Source organism: Netta rufina, assembly GCF_964035555.1.
Source record: "Netta rufina genome assembly, chromosome: 2".
In the NCBI taxonomy this organism is placed as follows: Eukaryota; Metazoa; Chordata; class Aves; order Anseriformes; family Anatidae; genus Netta; species Netta rufina.
This window is the reverse complement of record NC_140124.1, coordinates 9,304,086-9,320,302: the sequence shown is the minus strand read 5'-3', so window position 1 is coordinate 9,320,302 and position 16,217 is coordinate 9,304,086. Positions and strand designations below refer to the sequence as shown.

Sequence of the window (16,217 nt, the reverse complement as noted above, 5' to 3'; positions counted from 1 at the left end):
GATATTCTGTGATCCTATGAAAGTTGTAGCAATGCAGTGATTCTTAAAGCAATCACAGAATTTCTAGGTTGGAAGAGACCTCAAGATCATCGAGTTCAACCTCTGACCTAACACTAACAAGTCCTCCACTAAACCATATCCCTAAGCTCTACATCTAAATGTCTTTTAAAGACCTCCAGGGATGGTGACTCCACCACTTCCCTGGGCAGCCCATTCCAGTGCCTAACAACCCGTTCGGTAAAGAAGTTCTTCCTAACATCCAACCTAAAACTCCCCTGTTACCTATCCAATGTTACCTATTTGGATGGACACAAGCGTTTGCTTTGGTAAATCATCATCTACTATTTATAGTGCGTCCTAGATTGATAGTTTTAGTGCATGCTTCGTTATGAGATCTACTCGCAAACCCAGAAACGAAGAAAATTGACTTAAAACACCTCCCTCCCCCTTGCCGGGCGCGCAGCCGCCATTTTGCCCCAGCCCCGCCCCCTCCCTGGGGCGGTTGCGGGCGGGGCCGCGGCGCTGCGCGGTGACGCGAGGGGCGGTGCTGGCCTTCCTCCTCCTCCTGCTCCTGCTCCTGCTCCTCCTCCTCCTCCTCCTCCTCCTCGTCCTCCTCCTGCCCGAGCGCCGCAGCCCGCCCCCAGCACCGCCCGCCGGAGCCCCTCGGCTGTCCGGCAGGGCTCCGGGGAGCTAAGCAGCCCTGCCCCGGCCATGGTGGGCCGCCCGCCGCCGGGGGGGCAGGAGAAGCAGCAGCTGAGGCGGCAGGACGAGGGCGACGACGACGACGAGGAGGAAGAGGAGGAGGAGGCGGCGAGGCGGCCGCCATTCCGCGCGGGGGCCGCGGGGCTATGAAGGATGGAGGCGGACGAGGTGACGATCCGCGAGCAGAACTTCCACAGCCAAGTGCGGGAGTACACGGTACGCGCCGCGCCCCTCACCGCCATGTGTTCCCCCCCCCCCCCCCCCAAATCCGGCTCCCATCGTCGCCCCTTCAGGGTCCCGACCCCCGGCTGCCTGCCCCGATCCGGTGGTCTCTGTGTCCCCCAGTTCTGAGGGTCTCTCCTTGCTTTCTCCTCCCCCAATTTGGGGGTCTCCTCAGCCTCCTAGGGTCAAGTGCAGTGCTGCACCTTGGGTGCAGGTGGGGAGGGCTCTTGTGGCTTCCTCCCAGGACTGCCTGGCCCTTGTTATAAGGGCTCTTTGGAGCCCACAGAGATGTTTTTGTGGGGCTCGTCTCTCTCCTGCTTGTGGGAGAGAGGTGGCTTTGGTTGGCCGCTTACCATCCTAACGCCGCTGGGTTAAATGCATGCGCGGTGAAGTTACCTCTGGGTGAGCAAGGGGAGACTCCTTGGATGAAGGATATCATTTCATAACTTAGCTCTGAATATTTTTCAGCTATGTCAGGAGGCAGTCTTAAATATCGCTGTTAACAGGGTCAGGTAGGCCTATAGCAAGGGTGTTTGACAACAGAGACTTGACTGGGTCCCTGTGTGTGAATTTCTTCTCTGTATCTTCAGAATCCATATGTTAAAACCTTTCTTTTGCTGAGGTATTACTCTGCCAGGATATTTCTTTTTCTTAACAGTACAAATCACATCTCTGTGAAGAGAGCTGAAAATTCTACTTTGCTAGAGTTTTTCTTGACTTTTGCATGAGTGGGTGTGGGGTATGTCATGAGAACCATGACTAGTGGAGGGGCATCGAAAGAAAAATGTCCTTCTGCAAATAAGTATTTAAATGTTTTCCTAATGTCTTCTGTACGATGAAAAGAGAAATACATATACATCATCATGCAGCTCTCCTGGCTGTTAGGATCCATCTTTTCCCCAGTGTCTGTTTTTCCATTCGTAGGTCTTTGTGCTCAAAGCATCTCCTACTTTTGTACCCCAGGGTCTTGTTCTGATGCATCATGTGCTACATATTGTGGTTTTGTAACTAGTGAAGATGCACAACCAAATTCTTTAAATGTAATAAAGTCTACTAAATTCTTTAAGAACTAACTTACGTATACTGTAACTACTTCTCGAAAGCTTTGCAGTCCCTCTGAGAGTAGTTAGTAATTCTTCCTATTGGTATAGCCATCATGTAAGACATCAAGAACATGTATTTTAGAGGTGCAGCGTTGCTTTATGTGGACAATGAAGGCAGAATATTCAATAAAAACTTCTTGCCCTTCAGACTATGCTTGGATATGATGACTGGCCATCTATGTTATTGTTTAGTTGGTAAGGGTAGCAATAACAATTTTCCCTTTAATACATACACTAGTACGGTTGTCTTCTTGCCTTTCATTTATGTGTATAATATAAAAAGTATATTTATGTATATTCATTTATGGATATGAAGCCCACAGGGTTTTAGGAGTGCATCAACTGCTGCCATCCACAGCTGAGCACGCAGCCTTCTTGCAGTGCTCACACGGCTGCAGGAGCATATTGCAAGAATCCTTGTTGCGTGGCCTCCTGTTGCTCTTGTCATCAGCCTAAGCGCCACCAAGCACCCAGAGCATGTTGTTCAGGTGTACCATGATGTTAACATCCCCAGCAATTAGTTCTGCCCTCGCTGGTCACAAAGTTGCACAGTGAGTATCCTTTCCTCAGAGAGAGGTGCACGAGGCTTTCGTTCCAGCTGCAGGTGGGGTAGGAGCACTGGAGTGGTAAACAAAAGGAGTTAGGGTTTTTTTCCACTGCGTTACAAGAACTGTATATGCCTGTTCACAGAAATAAATCAGGCTTATGGAATCTGTTAGTGTCTTTTAGGAGCTCTAGTTGTGTGGCACCGTCTGTACTGGAAGCTGAAATTCATGAGAGAAGGGAGATCAGCTTGATGTGGCTGAAAAGAAAACCCTGTTCTCTTTTGTTTTGCAAATTTTATTCTTCTCCTTTGAATGGTTATAGAATTTCTAGATTGTGTGTCCTGAAGGATTCCTAAAGGCATGCTAAGCTGAACTTCAGTGTGATGTGATGATTGATTTCTGGTAAATCTATCTTCTGAGTGGGCAGGCGAATAAGTTTCTATGAAGTTTTGGTGTGTAACAAAACCCAAAGGCTTGTTACCCTTCTGCTGGTGGCACTCACCTCTTTTTCTGTAGGTGCCAACTTCGGATAATTTCACCACTGAAATAGAAAAGTTTCTGACGTTTATAAATTGAGCAAGATAACGAAAGACTTTAAAAGCCTTTTGTCCACTTTCAAGCTGACTATCTGTGGTTTAATGCAGAAAATTCAGGCCCATTCACATCCAGGCCTCCTGTTTGGCATGTGAGCATGGTGTCTGGTTTTTCAAGAGTGTCCCCGTTTGCAAGAACAGAACCTGCCTTGTGTTTTATTGCTTCATGAGATGATCCCTTACTAACAGGAGCCGAATTCTCTAATCTGGTTTCAGCACAGCTCCTCAGGCGTAAATCAGCTGGGTCAAGGGCCTGGTGGTTGCTAAATGTAGGAGCACGTGTGCCGTGTTTGGTCAGCATTCATGTGCAAGTCTTGTAGTATGTGTGAAGCCCAGGTGATGCTGTGTGATTGCATGCTACTGCTGTTTTGTACGCCTATTTATTTTGCCTTTCTTGATCCTTTGATCCATTTCTGGTTTGCTGAGATCTTGCACATCCATGGAAGATGCTTAATCTTGGGAAATTTCTTTTCCCTTGTGTCCTGTTAGTCTGTCTGTTTAACATAATGAAAGTGTTCCACTTGCTGCTAGCGTTGCTGTGAAATGTTTATTTCAGGCTCAAATGAAATAAGCACAGTGGTGCAAGCTTTGTGCTCCTCTGGCTTTACTTTTTCCTACGCTCCTTTGTTCCCCTTTGAGTCTTCTATCCTGCACTGTCAGTTTATATACTTGTAAATTTAGATGTACTTCTTGATTTTGTGCTTCTATTTACAAAATGTAGGACCTCCAGTTTATAAAAATACATCTCCTCTTAGAGGCTTCCTTGGCAAAATAAATAGTGTGCTCATGTTTATGGTGTGTGGGGAAAACTGCGGAAGAAAACAACTTGGTGACCGTGAAATTATTAGTTGGAAAGCATCATATGTGTGGAAATGACTTAATAGGACACGAGGGAAAACAAACAAGCCCAAAGTCCTGGCAGAATCAGTTCCAGCACAAAAGTGCTGTTTTAATGGTTTCGTGCAAGTCAAGGCAGACACTGAAATAGGGTAGTGTGTGTCTTTAGGTAGAGTGGCAGATGCTTCCCTTCCCAAGGGCTGTTATAGGAGGTGTAGTTTTCAGCTACCATGTAGTTGCAGAAACTTTGTTTCTCTGCTTCTAAATGCACTTCCCTCTGTTAGGGAGTTCTGGCTTTAAAAAAAAACAAAAACAAACAAACAAACAAAAAAAAAAAACAACAAAAAAAAACACTTCTTGAGCATTTATTTTATTTCAGCTATATTAAGGGTGTTTTCTTGCTGCAGGTGATCCAATGGTTGTTTAACAGGTAGAAAAAGCAATCTGAATATAAGAATAACTTCCAGCAGTTTACAAAGAATCTTTTTTAAAGTGTTGTGACAGTGTCAGTGGCTTCCATTTCTGTTTTTGTCTCCACACTACCAGCACTAGCTTGTTTTCCTCCCTTGGCTTCTCTATGCACCTTTGTAATCCTGTTGTATTTTGGGGTCGAGAGATGTCTGGGATTCCTCTTCCTCCCGAGCTGGCGTGTGGCTCCTGCTGGCGTTTGTCCCTGTTGGCTGCAAGGTGAGCGAGCTGATTAGGGCGCCGTGGTCCCGCTGGGAGCACACCCTATTGTTCCTGACCCCGTTCTGCCTCCTTGAGCTTGGGCCCCAGGCAGTGCTCGCAGAGCAGCGCTTCTGCCAGGAGTGTTGGTGTTCTGAGCATGGGCCAGGAAGGAAATGCTGACTAGAAGCACTGGTAATTTTTAAGATCAACGTTTTACAAATAACTCATGTTTGTGTGTTCTGTAAAATGTCTCCTCGTTTCACAGCCATGCAGGGGACGCGTGCCAGCAGGAACCACGCTACGCTTCGTACAGGAGAAGAATCCTAAAGTTTATGCAAGTTTATCTTTTATTGAATAACACGTCTTTCTTCTTTTATCTATGCTCTGAAAATTTCAGGAGTAATTTATATCTTAAACTGCCTCTTGTATCTCCAAGATAATTTTGCTTAGGTTTCTCAGTATTGCCTCTTTTCCAAAACATTCAAAAAAAAACCAACAAACCTGTAACAACGGATAAAGCAGTGCTTGTTGTAGTGATGTGAGGTACGAGGCAGAAGATTGCACATAATAACATAACTACAATGTTGCCAACACTCTTTATAAGTATTATCTTAAAAATATACCCTTACTTGTAAACATGGGTGCTGTTCTGTTGGTGAAGCAGTGAGTCATCTTCTGGCTGCTGGTACCGACGCACAGCACTGGTGGCTCCATCTGGAATCAATAGGCATCTCTCACCACTTGGCTCAGGCAAGCGGATGGAGATATGCTTATTTTCAAAACAACAACTTTTTGCAGAGTTCCACTTTTTCCGTTTATGTAAAAGAAACATGAAAGACCCGAGTGTAACAAGTTGCTGTTAGTTACAGGTCAACATAATTCTTCTTCAATGCTAGCGTGTCTGTTTGTAGCAGTGGTTGGCCAAAAGGCAGACACATTTCATGGAAGGTGCAGGCAGCTGTTAAAGAAAACTCAGATTACAAAATAATTCAAGAAATGTTGTGTCTGGGAAACATAAACTTGATAAGGTCAAGGTGCAGGCAGGATTTGAGACAAAGTTAAGAGATGGTGAAAGAACAGACAGCAAACAAAGATCACAAGACCCCACCAAATTGTTCCAAAACCAGGTTGTGTTTGGGTAGCTGGTGGTGTGATAGGTGGAGTGGATGAGATGGCAGATGTTACTGGGGGAAAGCAGCACTGGCGTAAATGTCTTTTGCAAGTCCAAGAGCCTCTGGAGAGACACCAGGAGGTGGAGGGCTGGGTGGTGGGCACACTGGGAGAGGGGGGTGGTGGAAGTGGGAACGAGGGGAGAGCCAGAAGCATGCTCCTATGGAAACTACCGTAAGCAAGGGAGTTCAGTTGTGATGTAGCTGGGAATTTGGGTTGGGGAAAACCCAAACAAAACAATCTAAACAAAACACTTCATTCAGTGGATGTTTACTGCTTTTATTTGAAGGCTTTAAGTGCTTATTTTTCTTTTAATTTTTTTTTCTTGTGTGTTTAGTGTTTTCCCTTTCTTGTCTTTTTCTTCTTCCCCTGCTTGATTTGGTAGTTACCCTCATTTAGGAGGGCAGGGGTAACTCTTGGTGAGAAAATCTTAACTTCTGCAATGTTCTTTACTCTTTATAGCTCCTGTGAAGGCTCCTTGTAAACATGTAATTCTGTCAAATATCTAGGGACAGACTTCTAGGTAACTATTAACGTGCAGGATTTTGCGTAACTTGTCCTGTGGGAACAGGAGAGCCTTTGAACATCCTGATTGTCATTTGCTTTTATGCATCTAACAATCAACAGCCTTGGTTGGTGCATCACTGTAAAAGCCGAGCGTGCAGCGAGGTGGAGATGACCTGGAAAAAGTTAGTGCTGTACCCTCCTTGTTAGTCATTTGTGGGACAAGTGGAATCGCCTCCTATCTTCATCAGCTTTGATCTGTTGCTCTTTGGGGCCCAGTTAGCTCTCGTGAAGCTGGTGACAGAACTCACACTGATGTTTCATCAGCTTGCTGTTGAATACATCTCGTTGTGTTGCTTAGCTGCGTCCCCCTCGAGGCTTCTAGTTGCTTGCCTAGCTGAAAAAGGTGAAAGTTGGTTCAAACTGCAGTCAGCATGGATGCAGGACACCCCAGTGCTTTGTCTGGTTTTAATATTTGGGCACTTTGATAATAATTTGGCTTTGAAAATATTGTGATTGTAGCATTATTCAACAGCACTCTGTTGCAGTTCATTTATTTCCATCTCACGTAGCTCCTTCCGGCAAGCAGCATGTGTATAGGTGGGACTGAAGTCTGTCATGGCTGAGTTGAACATGGAGAAGAAAGAAGTAGCATCCTTCACCTGCTCCCTGTGTGTGCTCCAATGTGTGGCTCCTTCTGTTTTTTACTTGTGATCTTGAGTGTCTGGTTATGCTTGGATTATCTTTTTTTTCTTTCCATTACCCAATCATACTTTGTATTTTAATGTACTTAGCTGATAGGAAGGATTAATGACTTGGTGTTGAATTTGACAAAAGCAGTATGTCTAAAATGTTTGTGGAGTTTAAAACAGATACTTATGTAAATGTCCGGTTTGTTTGGAGAAGAGAATCTGTGTAACTGGTGAGAATGATGAAAATGTACAAGTATTGCAGTTCAAAAATGGCCTTGGTTTGGGGGTGGGAAAAGTTGAGATGTGCTACGTAAATTCTATGGTATGTATAAGAAGGAAAAAGCGAGGATTTTTGAGTTTAGAGGAGAAAATTCACTAGCTCAGTCTCCAAAGATACAGTTTGCCCTAATATTGGCCAAAGAAGCTGGCTTAATGCAAACAAATTGTTTAACAAGTTTATATGAATGAGACTCCTGAGTTTTATATGAATGAGACTCCTGAGTTTTTATTTTTTCCAGATAGGAATTTTCAGTGGACTGATTCTGTGAAGTTTTAATGTGACAGGCTGCGAAATGTTGGATAATGCCTTTATTCAGGGCCAGAAAACTTTGCATGACCTAAGTTGGTGCTATTGGTGTTAATTCTAGGGGGTGTTTTAAGTCCTACGCTAATGCTGAAAAATATTCTGGAGTCTAATTTTAATGGTGCTGGTGTAGCCTGTCCAGGCCAAAGAAACATGACTTGGGGTCACTTTTCCAGGGTTTCCAAGTGCATTACTGGCAACAGAACTGGTAGCTTGAACAAAGGTGTCTTGGGTCTATTGGTGAGACTCGTAAAATATTGTTCCTCTTTTTACCCAGCAGCATAAAGATGTTCCCATTAGGTATGTAAAAGTGAACATAAAGCTAACAAATTGATAGATTAACCTGAGCTCTTCCCTTAGTTTAAAGAGGGGTTGTGCTGCAGACAAAGCTAGCATGAAGTTAAGTGTGTAATGCCCAGAAAGAGCCTTCCGAAGGGTTGTGCTGGCTGCTTTTGTCTTCAGCTGAGCAGTATTCCTAGCACACAACGCCTGAAAAAAATCCAGAAGCACTGTTAGATCCTGAAACTTGCCCTAGGTGAGCAACTCCAGACACCCATCCTCTTAACCACTATTTGCTCATGGACACCAAGAAAAGAAGGGTGGACCGACCTCTTGTATGGCCAGAGGAGACCATATAGGTAGGGCAAGTTGTAGATTTAGGGTGTTAATGGGTAAAATTCATCTGTGATCATAACACACTTGACACTTCTCTCTTAATTTTGAAATTTGCACGTCACACTAAGTGTTGAAGGCTGTCTGGCTGAATTAGACTGAACTAATATAACTACAGAGCACAGAGCTTAAGAATAGTTACCTTCATCTGAGGAAAAATAGGTCATCCCGAGCAGATACGATGAATGCCAAGGTCAAACTAAGAGCAGAGCTAAAAGTTTTAGTTTCCTGTAGTCTGTATTATTTGTTGTAGGTAATTTATTGATGACCCTTGCAACTAGCCGTGGAGCTCAGTGCTTCCTTTTTGGATGTCGGTGGGATAATGGAGTTCCTAGAAATAGACCAAGGCTGTTTGTCTCCACCTGTGCTTTCCTGCTCCTCGTCCTTGCCATCCTTTCCAGGTGGAAACACGAGCAGATGCCAAGTGCAACAGCAGGAAGATGCTTTTCAGCTGCTGCGAGGCATTTTAATGCACAATAACAGAGTGACAGCAAGAGAGTAGTAAGTGTGTGTGATGCTATATTAAGTTTTTATGTTACAGAGATTAAAACTCAAAGTACAACACTGCTACTTTTCTATAGGTAGTAATCAGTCAGCAAAACCACTGCCAGTTCTGTTTTCAACCATTAAATGTGTTCTTAGATATGTTTTACAGTGGTGTTACACAGCGCCTTCTGCTTTTTCTTTCTTGCTCTGCTTTTTTCTATTCAGGGAAGAGGACTTGCTCTGTGAAGCAGCAGCTAGAAGTGAAGATGCTGTTGTGTCCGTAGCCTTTTTCTTGCATGTCCTTTGCATAGAAATGCTGGTGGGTGCAATAACGGCAGCTTTTTTATTTTTAGTACTGACATAGTCACTACTTTTCTACACTTCTTCCACAGTTCTTCAGAGCTTCTTGATTTTTCATGTCAAAGATAGCATAGTAAAACACTGTCCTGTCTGTTTTGCTTCTCCAGACTTGCTGTGCTTACTCTAAATGCTAATTACATGGGAAGAAGTGATGAATTGTCCAATCGGATGCTTTTCTAGAGACAAGCTTAAATGTGTGGAAATCAAAGAAATTCACCAAAGCCTGTGAGGTTTTGCTACAGAATGGTTCTGTGGTGCTTCCTTACTGTTAAAAGCTGGAGCTGTGTGAGGTATTTAGCTTTTTCATAGCAGGAGGGCATCGCTGGCAGCTTTACAGGGGGTCTGTGCTTAAACAAATACTTTGAAACACATTCAAGTGAAGAAAGATATAAATTATGAGGTGCCAACACTTCTCACCGTGCTCATTCGTTCAGGATAGCAGAAAGGAAGGCTGACTGTGCCCCAGCCCCCTGTTTGAAGCAGGGTCTGCTACGAGATGATGCTTGCTTGGGGCTTTATTTGGCTGGCTGCTGAAAACTTCCAGGGACAGAGATGGCACAACCTCGCCGGGCAGCCTGTTCCCCTGCTCCACTGGCCCCGTATAGAAGTTTTTCTTTACCTCCAGTCTCATCCTCGGCCATGCAGCAGTGTCAGGAGCCCAGCTCTGCTGCCTTAATGACCTTGTAGATGCCTGTGGGCTGCTGGCAGGACCCTAAAGCCTTGCTGTGTTCATGGGGAACAAACTGAGGTCCCTCAGCCTGCCAGCACGGGGCAGGCTTTTCGGTCCTCAGACCACTTTGGGCTCATCTTGCTGTAATTTCCAGCAGCTTTCCTACATGGGAGGCTCATAACTGGATGTGATCCCCTGAATGCTGACTAGAGAGGGGTAATTACTTCCCACGATTACTGGTTTTGCTCCTGGTAATGTCACCCAGGATGCTGTTGGGGGGCTTTGCCAGGGTGCACTGCTCTGGCACTGGGTAATTTCTGCATGAATTAGCTTTGTGCTTTTTTCTTTCTTGTTATGCTTCCAGCACAACTGGGGTGGATACAGTGCATTATGTACAGACCGTCTCTAAAGAAGCTGTCGGTCTTCCTGTGCACAGAACCACAACTCTTCAGATGCACACGCTAATGGCAGTGGGGAATAGCATCCGTATTCTGTGGATCAGGGAGAGGAGGGGGAAACCCCGGTGTATTTCGAGCACGTTCTGTCTTACAGAGAATGTGTACCTCTAGCGCTCGCAACAGCAGATGATGCTTTATTAATCCGCGGCATGAACTTCAGTGCCAAAGTTTTAAAGGTCATCAACATGGACAAATTAATGTCAGCTGATCTTTAGTAGCTGTCAGGGGGATAAGCACAAGGTAACTTGAGTTAGTTCAGACCTTTGTTTGTGCTTAATGTGAGGCTCTCCAGTGCCAGCGCCTCAGACATGCACGGTTACAAACTGGAATGCGTGGAGTTGATCTCCAGCTCCATCCTCACAGGAGCTGGGCTGCCTGGGATGGATCCAGAAGTATGAGACTGGTGGGGCTGGATACAAGATACTTAGGAATGCAGTGCATCCCCAGGAGTAGCTTCTCTTGGTGTGTCCTATGTGTAACCTCAGCAGGCAAAACTGCACATCCTTTCCCAAATGAAGACGAAATCCAGGGAAAGACGGGTTTCTTTTGCTTGTCCAACCAGAGGTTGTGTTTCTTCCATGCAAAGAGATTAAATAAATTACATGCTTGATGTCAGTCTTCTTAGTGTGCCACCTGCTAAAAGGGAGCCCCTAAATGTAGCACGAATTTCACAGGCTTTGTTTTCAGCTGCTGGGTGGTGTTTGAAAATAATACTAATAAAAAAAGAAATGATTTGCATAACTGTTTCTAACCATAAATTCTCACACTCCTCTTTTTTTTTTTCCTTTATATTTTGATGCAGCTGGCCAAACAAGGACTCAGGGTAGTTCCCCTGTAATGTAAGAGCATCGGTTTGAAGCAGCTTTTTAGGAGCAGTCTGACTATAGCAACAGATCTATGATTGCTTTGCCCTTCTCTAAAGTTAAAATGAATTTAAGGAAATAAACTTTAAAGTTTTTTTTATTCAATGCAATATGAGGGAGTGTCAGAAGTCCTGATTAATCACAGCTGTGTACACTTTCTGCAGTGTCTTCACTTTCCCCTCAAGTCTGGAAGAGCTTAATCTGTGCTCCAGTGGAAAAGCAATTGTGGAAAACTTGGGGTTACGAGGAATGTAACTTGGACCAGATTTGTTGTGTCTGCAGCATCCTTACCTGTTGTCAGATCGTATTGCAGGGATGAGTGATGGCATAAAACAATGCTTTTTGGTTGGAAACAAGGCTTGCAGGATGATTAGGATTTAACAGAATATTCCATTATTAGCGTATACATATCACTGTCACACATAGTGGTTCTGGTTTTTAGATGTTTTTTAAAGGATATAGGTTCTTCCTTCACTGGAGATACCAATGTATTTGTCTTTTTAGAATAGTGTCTTATTGTACTATGACTACCTGGATGCTTTTTAATACCTTTGATTAGAAATAAAAGTTAACAGTTGGTTTAGGACACTAAAAACTTCTTTATATGTGGATAATCCTATTCTGAGCCTTTTTAAAGATAAAAAAGAGTTGCTAGGATATGTTTTTTGAAGACACCTGATTATTGTTAAACTTTTGCATATGCCGAGGGCTATATATCCAGATAACACGTAGAAAGGTATTATATAAACTGGGGTAGAGCTGTCAAGTGAATTAGAAGCTGGTTGTAGGGTAGATGATGATAAGTGCTTGGACAAATCTGCTATTTGGTTCCCTCAGGTATCAGTATTAACAGCCGTCTTGCTCAACTATGATGAAAATGACGTAAAAGATGTGGCTGTTAGCATGCTGCTGATTCTTTGGGAGGTCTAGGTCATGCAATAGATGGCTGGATGGCTACAGAAAGGACTGGCTTACCCTGGTGTAAAGGTAGTGTAAAATTAAGGTGTGGTTTCTAAAAGGAAAAAAGAAACATGTTTATTCACCTTAATCCTGAAAACAGGTTTCTGCCATCTCTTGAACTGCTCAAGTGGAAGCAACTGGGGAGGACAGCATGGGTGGGTTTGGTGATCGGAGGGAAACTAATGTGACTCTCGGGTGAACAGGTTAAAGTACGTTAAGTAACGAAGGGATGGCTTAGTGCTGTTACATACAGCCACAGGACTGACTGTACCTGGAGTGCTGCATACAAGCCCAGTCATCATAATTAAGAAACATGAACTGAGATGAGAACAAGTACAAACAAGGGCCATGTTTTCATTGCAGTACAAAAATATCACAAAACAAAGAGCAGCGTGAGGAGTAAGAGCCCAGGATTGCAGTGTGACAGGACAGTGGAGTCTATTCTCTGGCTTTCATGGGCAACACATTCCTTTTCCCCAGCTTAACTAAAAATAGTTAGGATGCTGGCTTTTGCTGCTCCCTTTAGAAGGCTATTCAGGACACATGGATACTCACACTTTGGGATCACAGCTTGCACTGAGTATAAACCGAGACCAAAGGCACATTTGAGTTTGCTTAGTGACTTGTTTCAATTACTGTGAAGAAATTTTAACTTCTGAATACTCTTTTCTTGTTAAATTCCTAAAGCTTTCACTGATTAGAATTTACTTCTTTATTCATTAAAAGTGTTTATTAGTGAAGATACATACTTTTTATTCAATATTTGCAATGATACAATCATTCTCAATTCTGACAGAAGTCGGATGATAATTACACCAAGATATATGGTTACACGTTACTGCTGACTTGCAAAGTAGCTGTCACCTAAAACTAGAAATACGACATTTGACAGTTCATGTTACTGGGCAGCTTTCTCCTGCTGTACTCTGCAAATACCTCACTTATCTTGGTGGTACTGTGTAAGTACAGACCCATGCTTTCACTGTAACCTTGGTATGACAGATGGAATAGAGGACATCTATTTGAAGATGCATACAAGACAGCGGTCACCCTTTTCTTTTTCTTTTTTTTTTTTTTTAAATAAAACAAGAAAAAGAGAGTTTAACTGTGTTTTAGACAGCAGCAGCGTTATTTGGGTCTTGCAGATTTTTTTTTAAAAAGAATTTTACTGACCCCGTCTGGGTCACACCTAATTTTCAAAGGTGGGTGCCTAAAATTAGATGCCTCTATCTGTAGGCTTGGTCTAGTTTTCAGGGAAACTGGAAACTCAGAGAATGACTCTTTTTCTGCACTGGCACTGTTATCTGTTGCTAACAGGGCAAGCTCTGAAAGCCCAAGGTGGTTCTCAATTTTTTTTTGTTTTTTATGGTTTAAAAACATCCCAGCTTTTTAAAATTAAATCCAGTTTCTCTATCAAAAACCTTTCTTCTTTGAAGCAACCTTGCAAAGAAAGCAATTTAGAATGGTGAACTCTATTCAGGTTGAATATTTGAATACAGAGCCCTAGTTACGACATCCAATTTCTAGCATTTGTATTTTGGACATCACCGCTGTGTGCTGCCTGCTCAGACAACGAGCTCAGTTGCCCCTTTCAGCCCCATGGCACAGTGACACCACTGGGGAAAGTCTGTGGGGCAATTGCAGGCCCCCAGGTGCTGTGTTTATTTCTCATCTAATGTGTCTGACTACATAATAAAAATAAGGTGCGAGAGTTATTTCATTTAGTACTCTTCAAAAAGTCTTTGCTAATTACATGATACATCCTTTTCTCTTCCCATTCCCCCCATCATTCTGCCTATTTAGATGTAATTTTGTTGTGCATTTTAGATGTAGGATTTTAAGGGCTATCATCATTACCCTTGCTTTGACTTTCTTCCTTCTCTTAGGGCAGTTCTGCTCCTGATTTTCCGAGACAGTACGTTGTTAAAGGCAGCAAATCTTTAAATGACTGATTAAGGAAATTGCTTTCCCAGGCATGAGTTAAACTGTTTTGCAGCTTCAGATCACAATGGAAATCAACGTGCAGATTGTAGTAAAACACACTGGGGGGCTAATATTGTGAACTGCAGATCCAATTAAAACACCTATGCAGGCAATAGGACAAACTCCCTTTAATAATAAAAACTGCTAAAACAGTTTTACCTGATTGAGTTGGTCAACTGCTATGTCAGGAGACCTGCTTGGTGGCTACCAGTGTTGTGCACAAAACAAAAGGATCGTAATAGAAAAGGATCTTAATAATTTGGGATACTTCACGTAGCTTCTCAGCTTGTGTATGTAGGTGATCTGTTTGCTGCAAGCTAATAAAAAGAACAAAATACACTGTGGGAGTACAGCACTTCATTGTTATTTTTCAAGTCCTACTGAAGATGAAGGGCTGCAGCCTCTTGGGGTGGCGTGCCTTGCTGTTTTTACTCCTGACTCATGTTTTTAATAGGCGTCAGTAAGCTGGGTTAAAGAAGCAGTACTGACCCTCTGGTATTTCCTTCAAGAGCAACTTAATTTTTATTTTGTTGTTACCTCAAATGACTTGAAAGGTTAAAACTGTATTGTCATTTGATTCCTTTCCTTTGTATTTGTGGCTGTTCAGGCCTTGTTTTACTGTATTGAAGTTCGAGTGCCAAAGCTTAGAAACAATTTCATGCAAGACACCCTGGGCTCGAGGTACTTGTGACCTAAATAAGCTGCCTGCCTTGTGAGGAGGGGAATTGTGCCCTTGGCTTCTCCGACTACAGAGGAAACTGTGTTTGACTAGCTCACACTCAGACATCCACTGTGTGTAGTCTCACTGGTCTGTATTGTTACCTAGAATTTGCTGAGCTCAAACATGATGGAAATAGGAATCCTAGCTACTTTCTTCATGTACGTTGGTAGCTTATTCCAAAAGAGATCTTCAGGAACCCATTGTACCATTACCCCTACATCGCTTGTGGCAAGGAGTGATAAATCTTATGACTTGACTATGTTCAAACGTGGAAAAAAACAGCACATAACAAACATAAAACACTGACTTTTTCTTCATTTTAGAGTAGAACATGTTAGCTGTGTTATGGCTCTAATATTTGTTGCTTTGAGCTGTTCTTACTGGTTTAACTTTCTATTAATGATGTATAAACTGTAAAACCAGCACTGACATTTATATACAGGACACTTGTATTGATGTGAATTAACCTTTAAGTTGTTGATACTGTGTTTTCTGTTCATTTTTATTATAATCCAGGCATTTCTTCACAACCTAATTAACGCAACTTTTTTTTTTCCAGATTTGTTTTCTCCTATTTGCTGTCCTCTACATAGTTTCCTACTTCATAATCACAAGATACAAACGAAAAGCAGGTAAGCACAGAGTTTTTAATATATTCAAAATTCACTTTGTTTCTTCAAGTGAGTAGGTGGTTCTTTTGCTCTCTGCCACCACAAGAGAAGCAGAAGAACCTGTCCAGATCTCTGGCCAAACGTGTTTCTCAGGCTGCAGCAGCCTGAGCTGATCTGGTTGTATGTGCTGCTGTCTTCCCCTCTATCTGCTCCCTTTGTTCCCAAGCCACAAGTTCTCCATCCCCTCTGTTGTGCCAGCTCCAGCACTTCTTAGACTCTTCAGCGTGCCTTCTAATTACACCATGGATGAAGCACACTGAAACATCTCAGAAGATCAGTGGGAGCTGTAGCTGGCGCTCTGTGACGGAGGGAGGTGGTGTGGATGGCCACAGTCTGTTGCATTGCGGCTCCGTGTCAGCCTATATTTCAGCTGTTCTGAGACTGAAGAGAGGGGAGAATTTCAAGTAGGCACTTCTGCCTCTCTTGCCTTTAGATCTTGTTCTCCTTTCATGTCAACTTCTTTAGAGTAAGTGTCTTCAGGCTGTACTTTAACATCAAAATCAAGTTCAAAGCTTTAGCTGGTAAAGTGAAAAGGTTGCCAGTTGTACTGAAAGGAAGTAGTGGATTTTTGTCTAATAATTCTGCTTTGTTTAGGTACAGTTGTTTTATTGTTCTTCCTTAATGTGTTCTTTATGACCTTTCCAACTGAAGCCTGGTCCTTGGGATATTTGATCCTTTTTTTTTTTTTCCTACTTTAGAAACACTGTCTGTCTGAAACTAATATACATAAGGACACCTGTCATTTTCTTCTGT

The 16,217-nt window shown here is 43.0% G+C and overlaps 1 protein-coding gene across 1 annotated transcript in view; it reads left to right on the top strand.

Annotated features, from left to right (window-relative positions):
- Positions 1-647: 647 nt before the first annotated feature.
- Positions 648-16,217, top strand: part of LMBR1 (limb development membrane protein 1) — a 65,881-nt gene continuing 50,311 nt past the window's right edge. The window contains exons 1-2 of the mRNA XM_084281846.1: positions 648-918; positions 15,353-15,425. Coding sequence (XP_084137972.1) covers positions 856-918; positions 15,353-15,425 — 136 coding nt within the window. The 5' untranslated portion in view covers positions 648-855. The remainder of the gene's footprint in view (positions 919-15,352; positions 15,426-16,217) is intronic.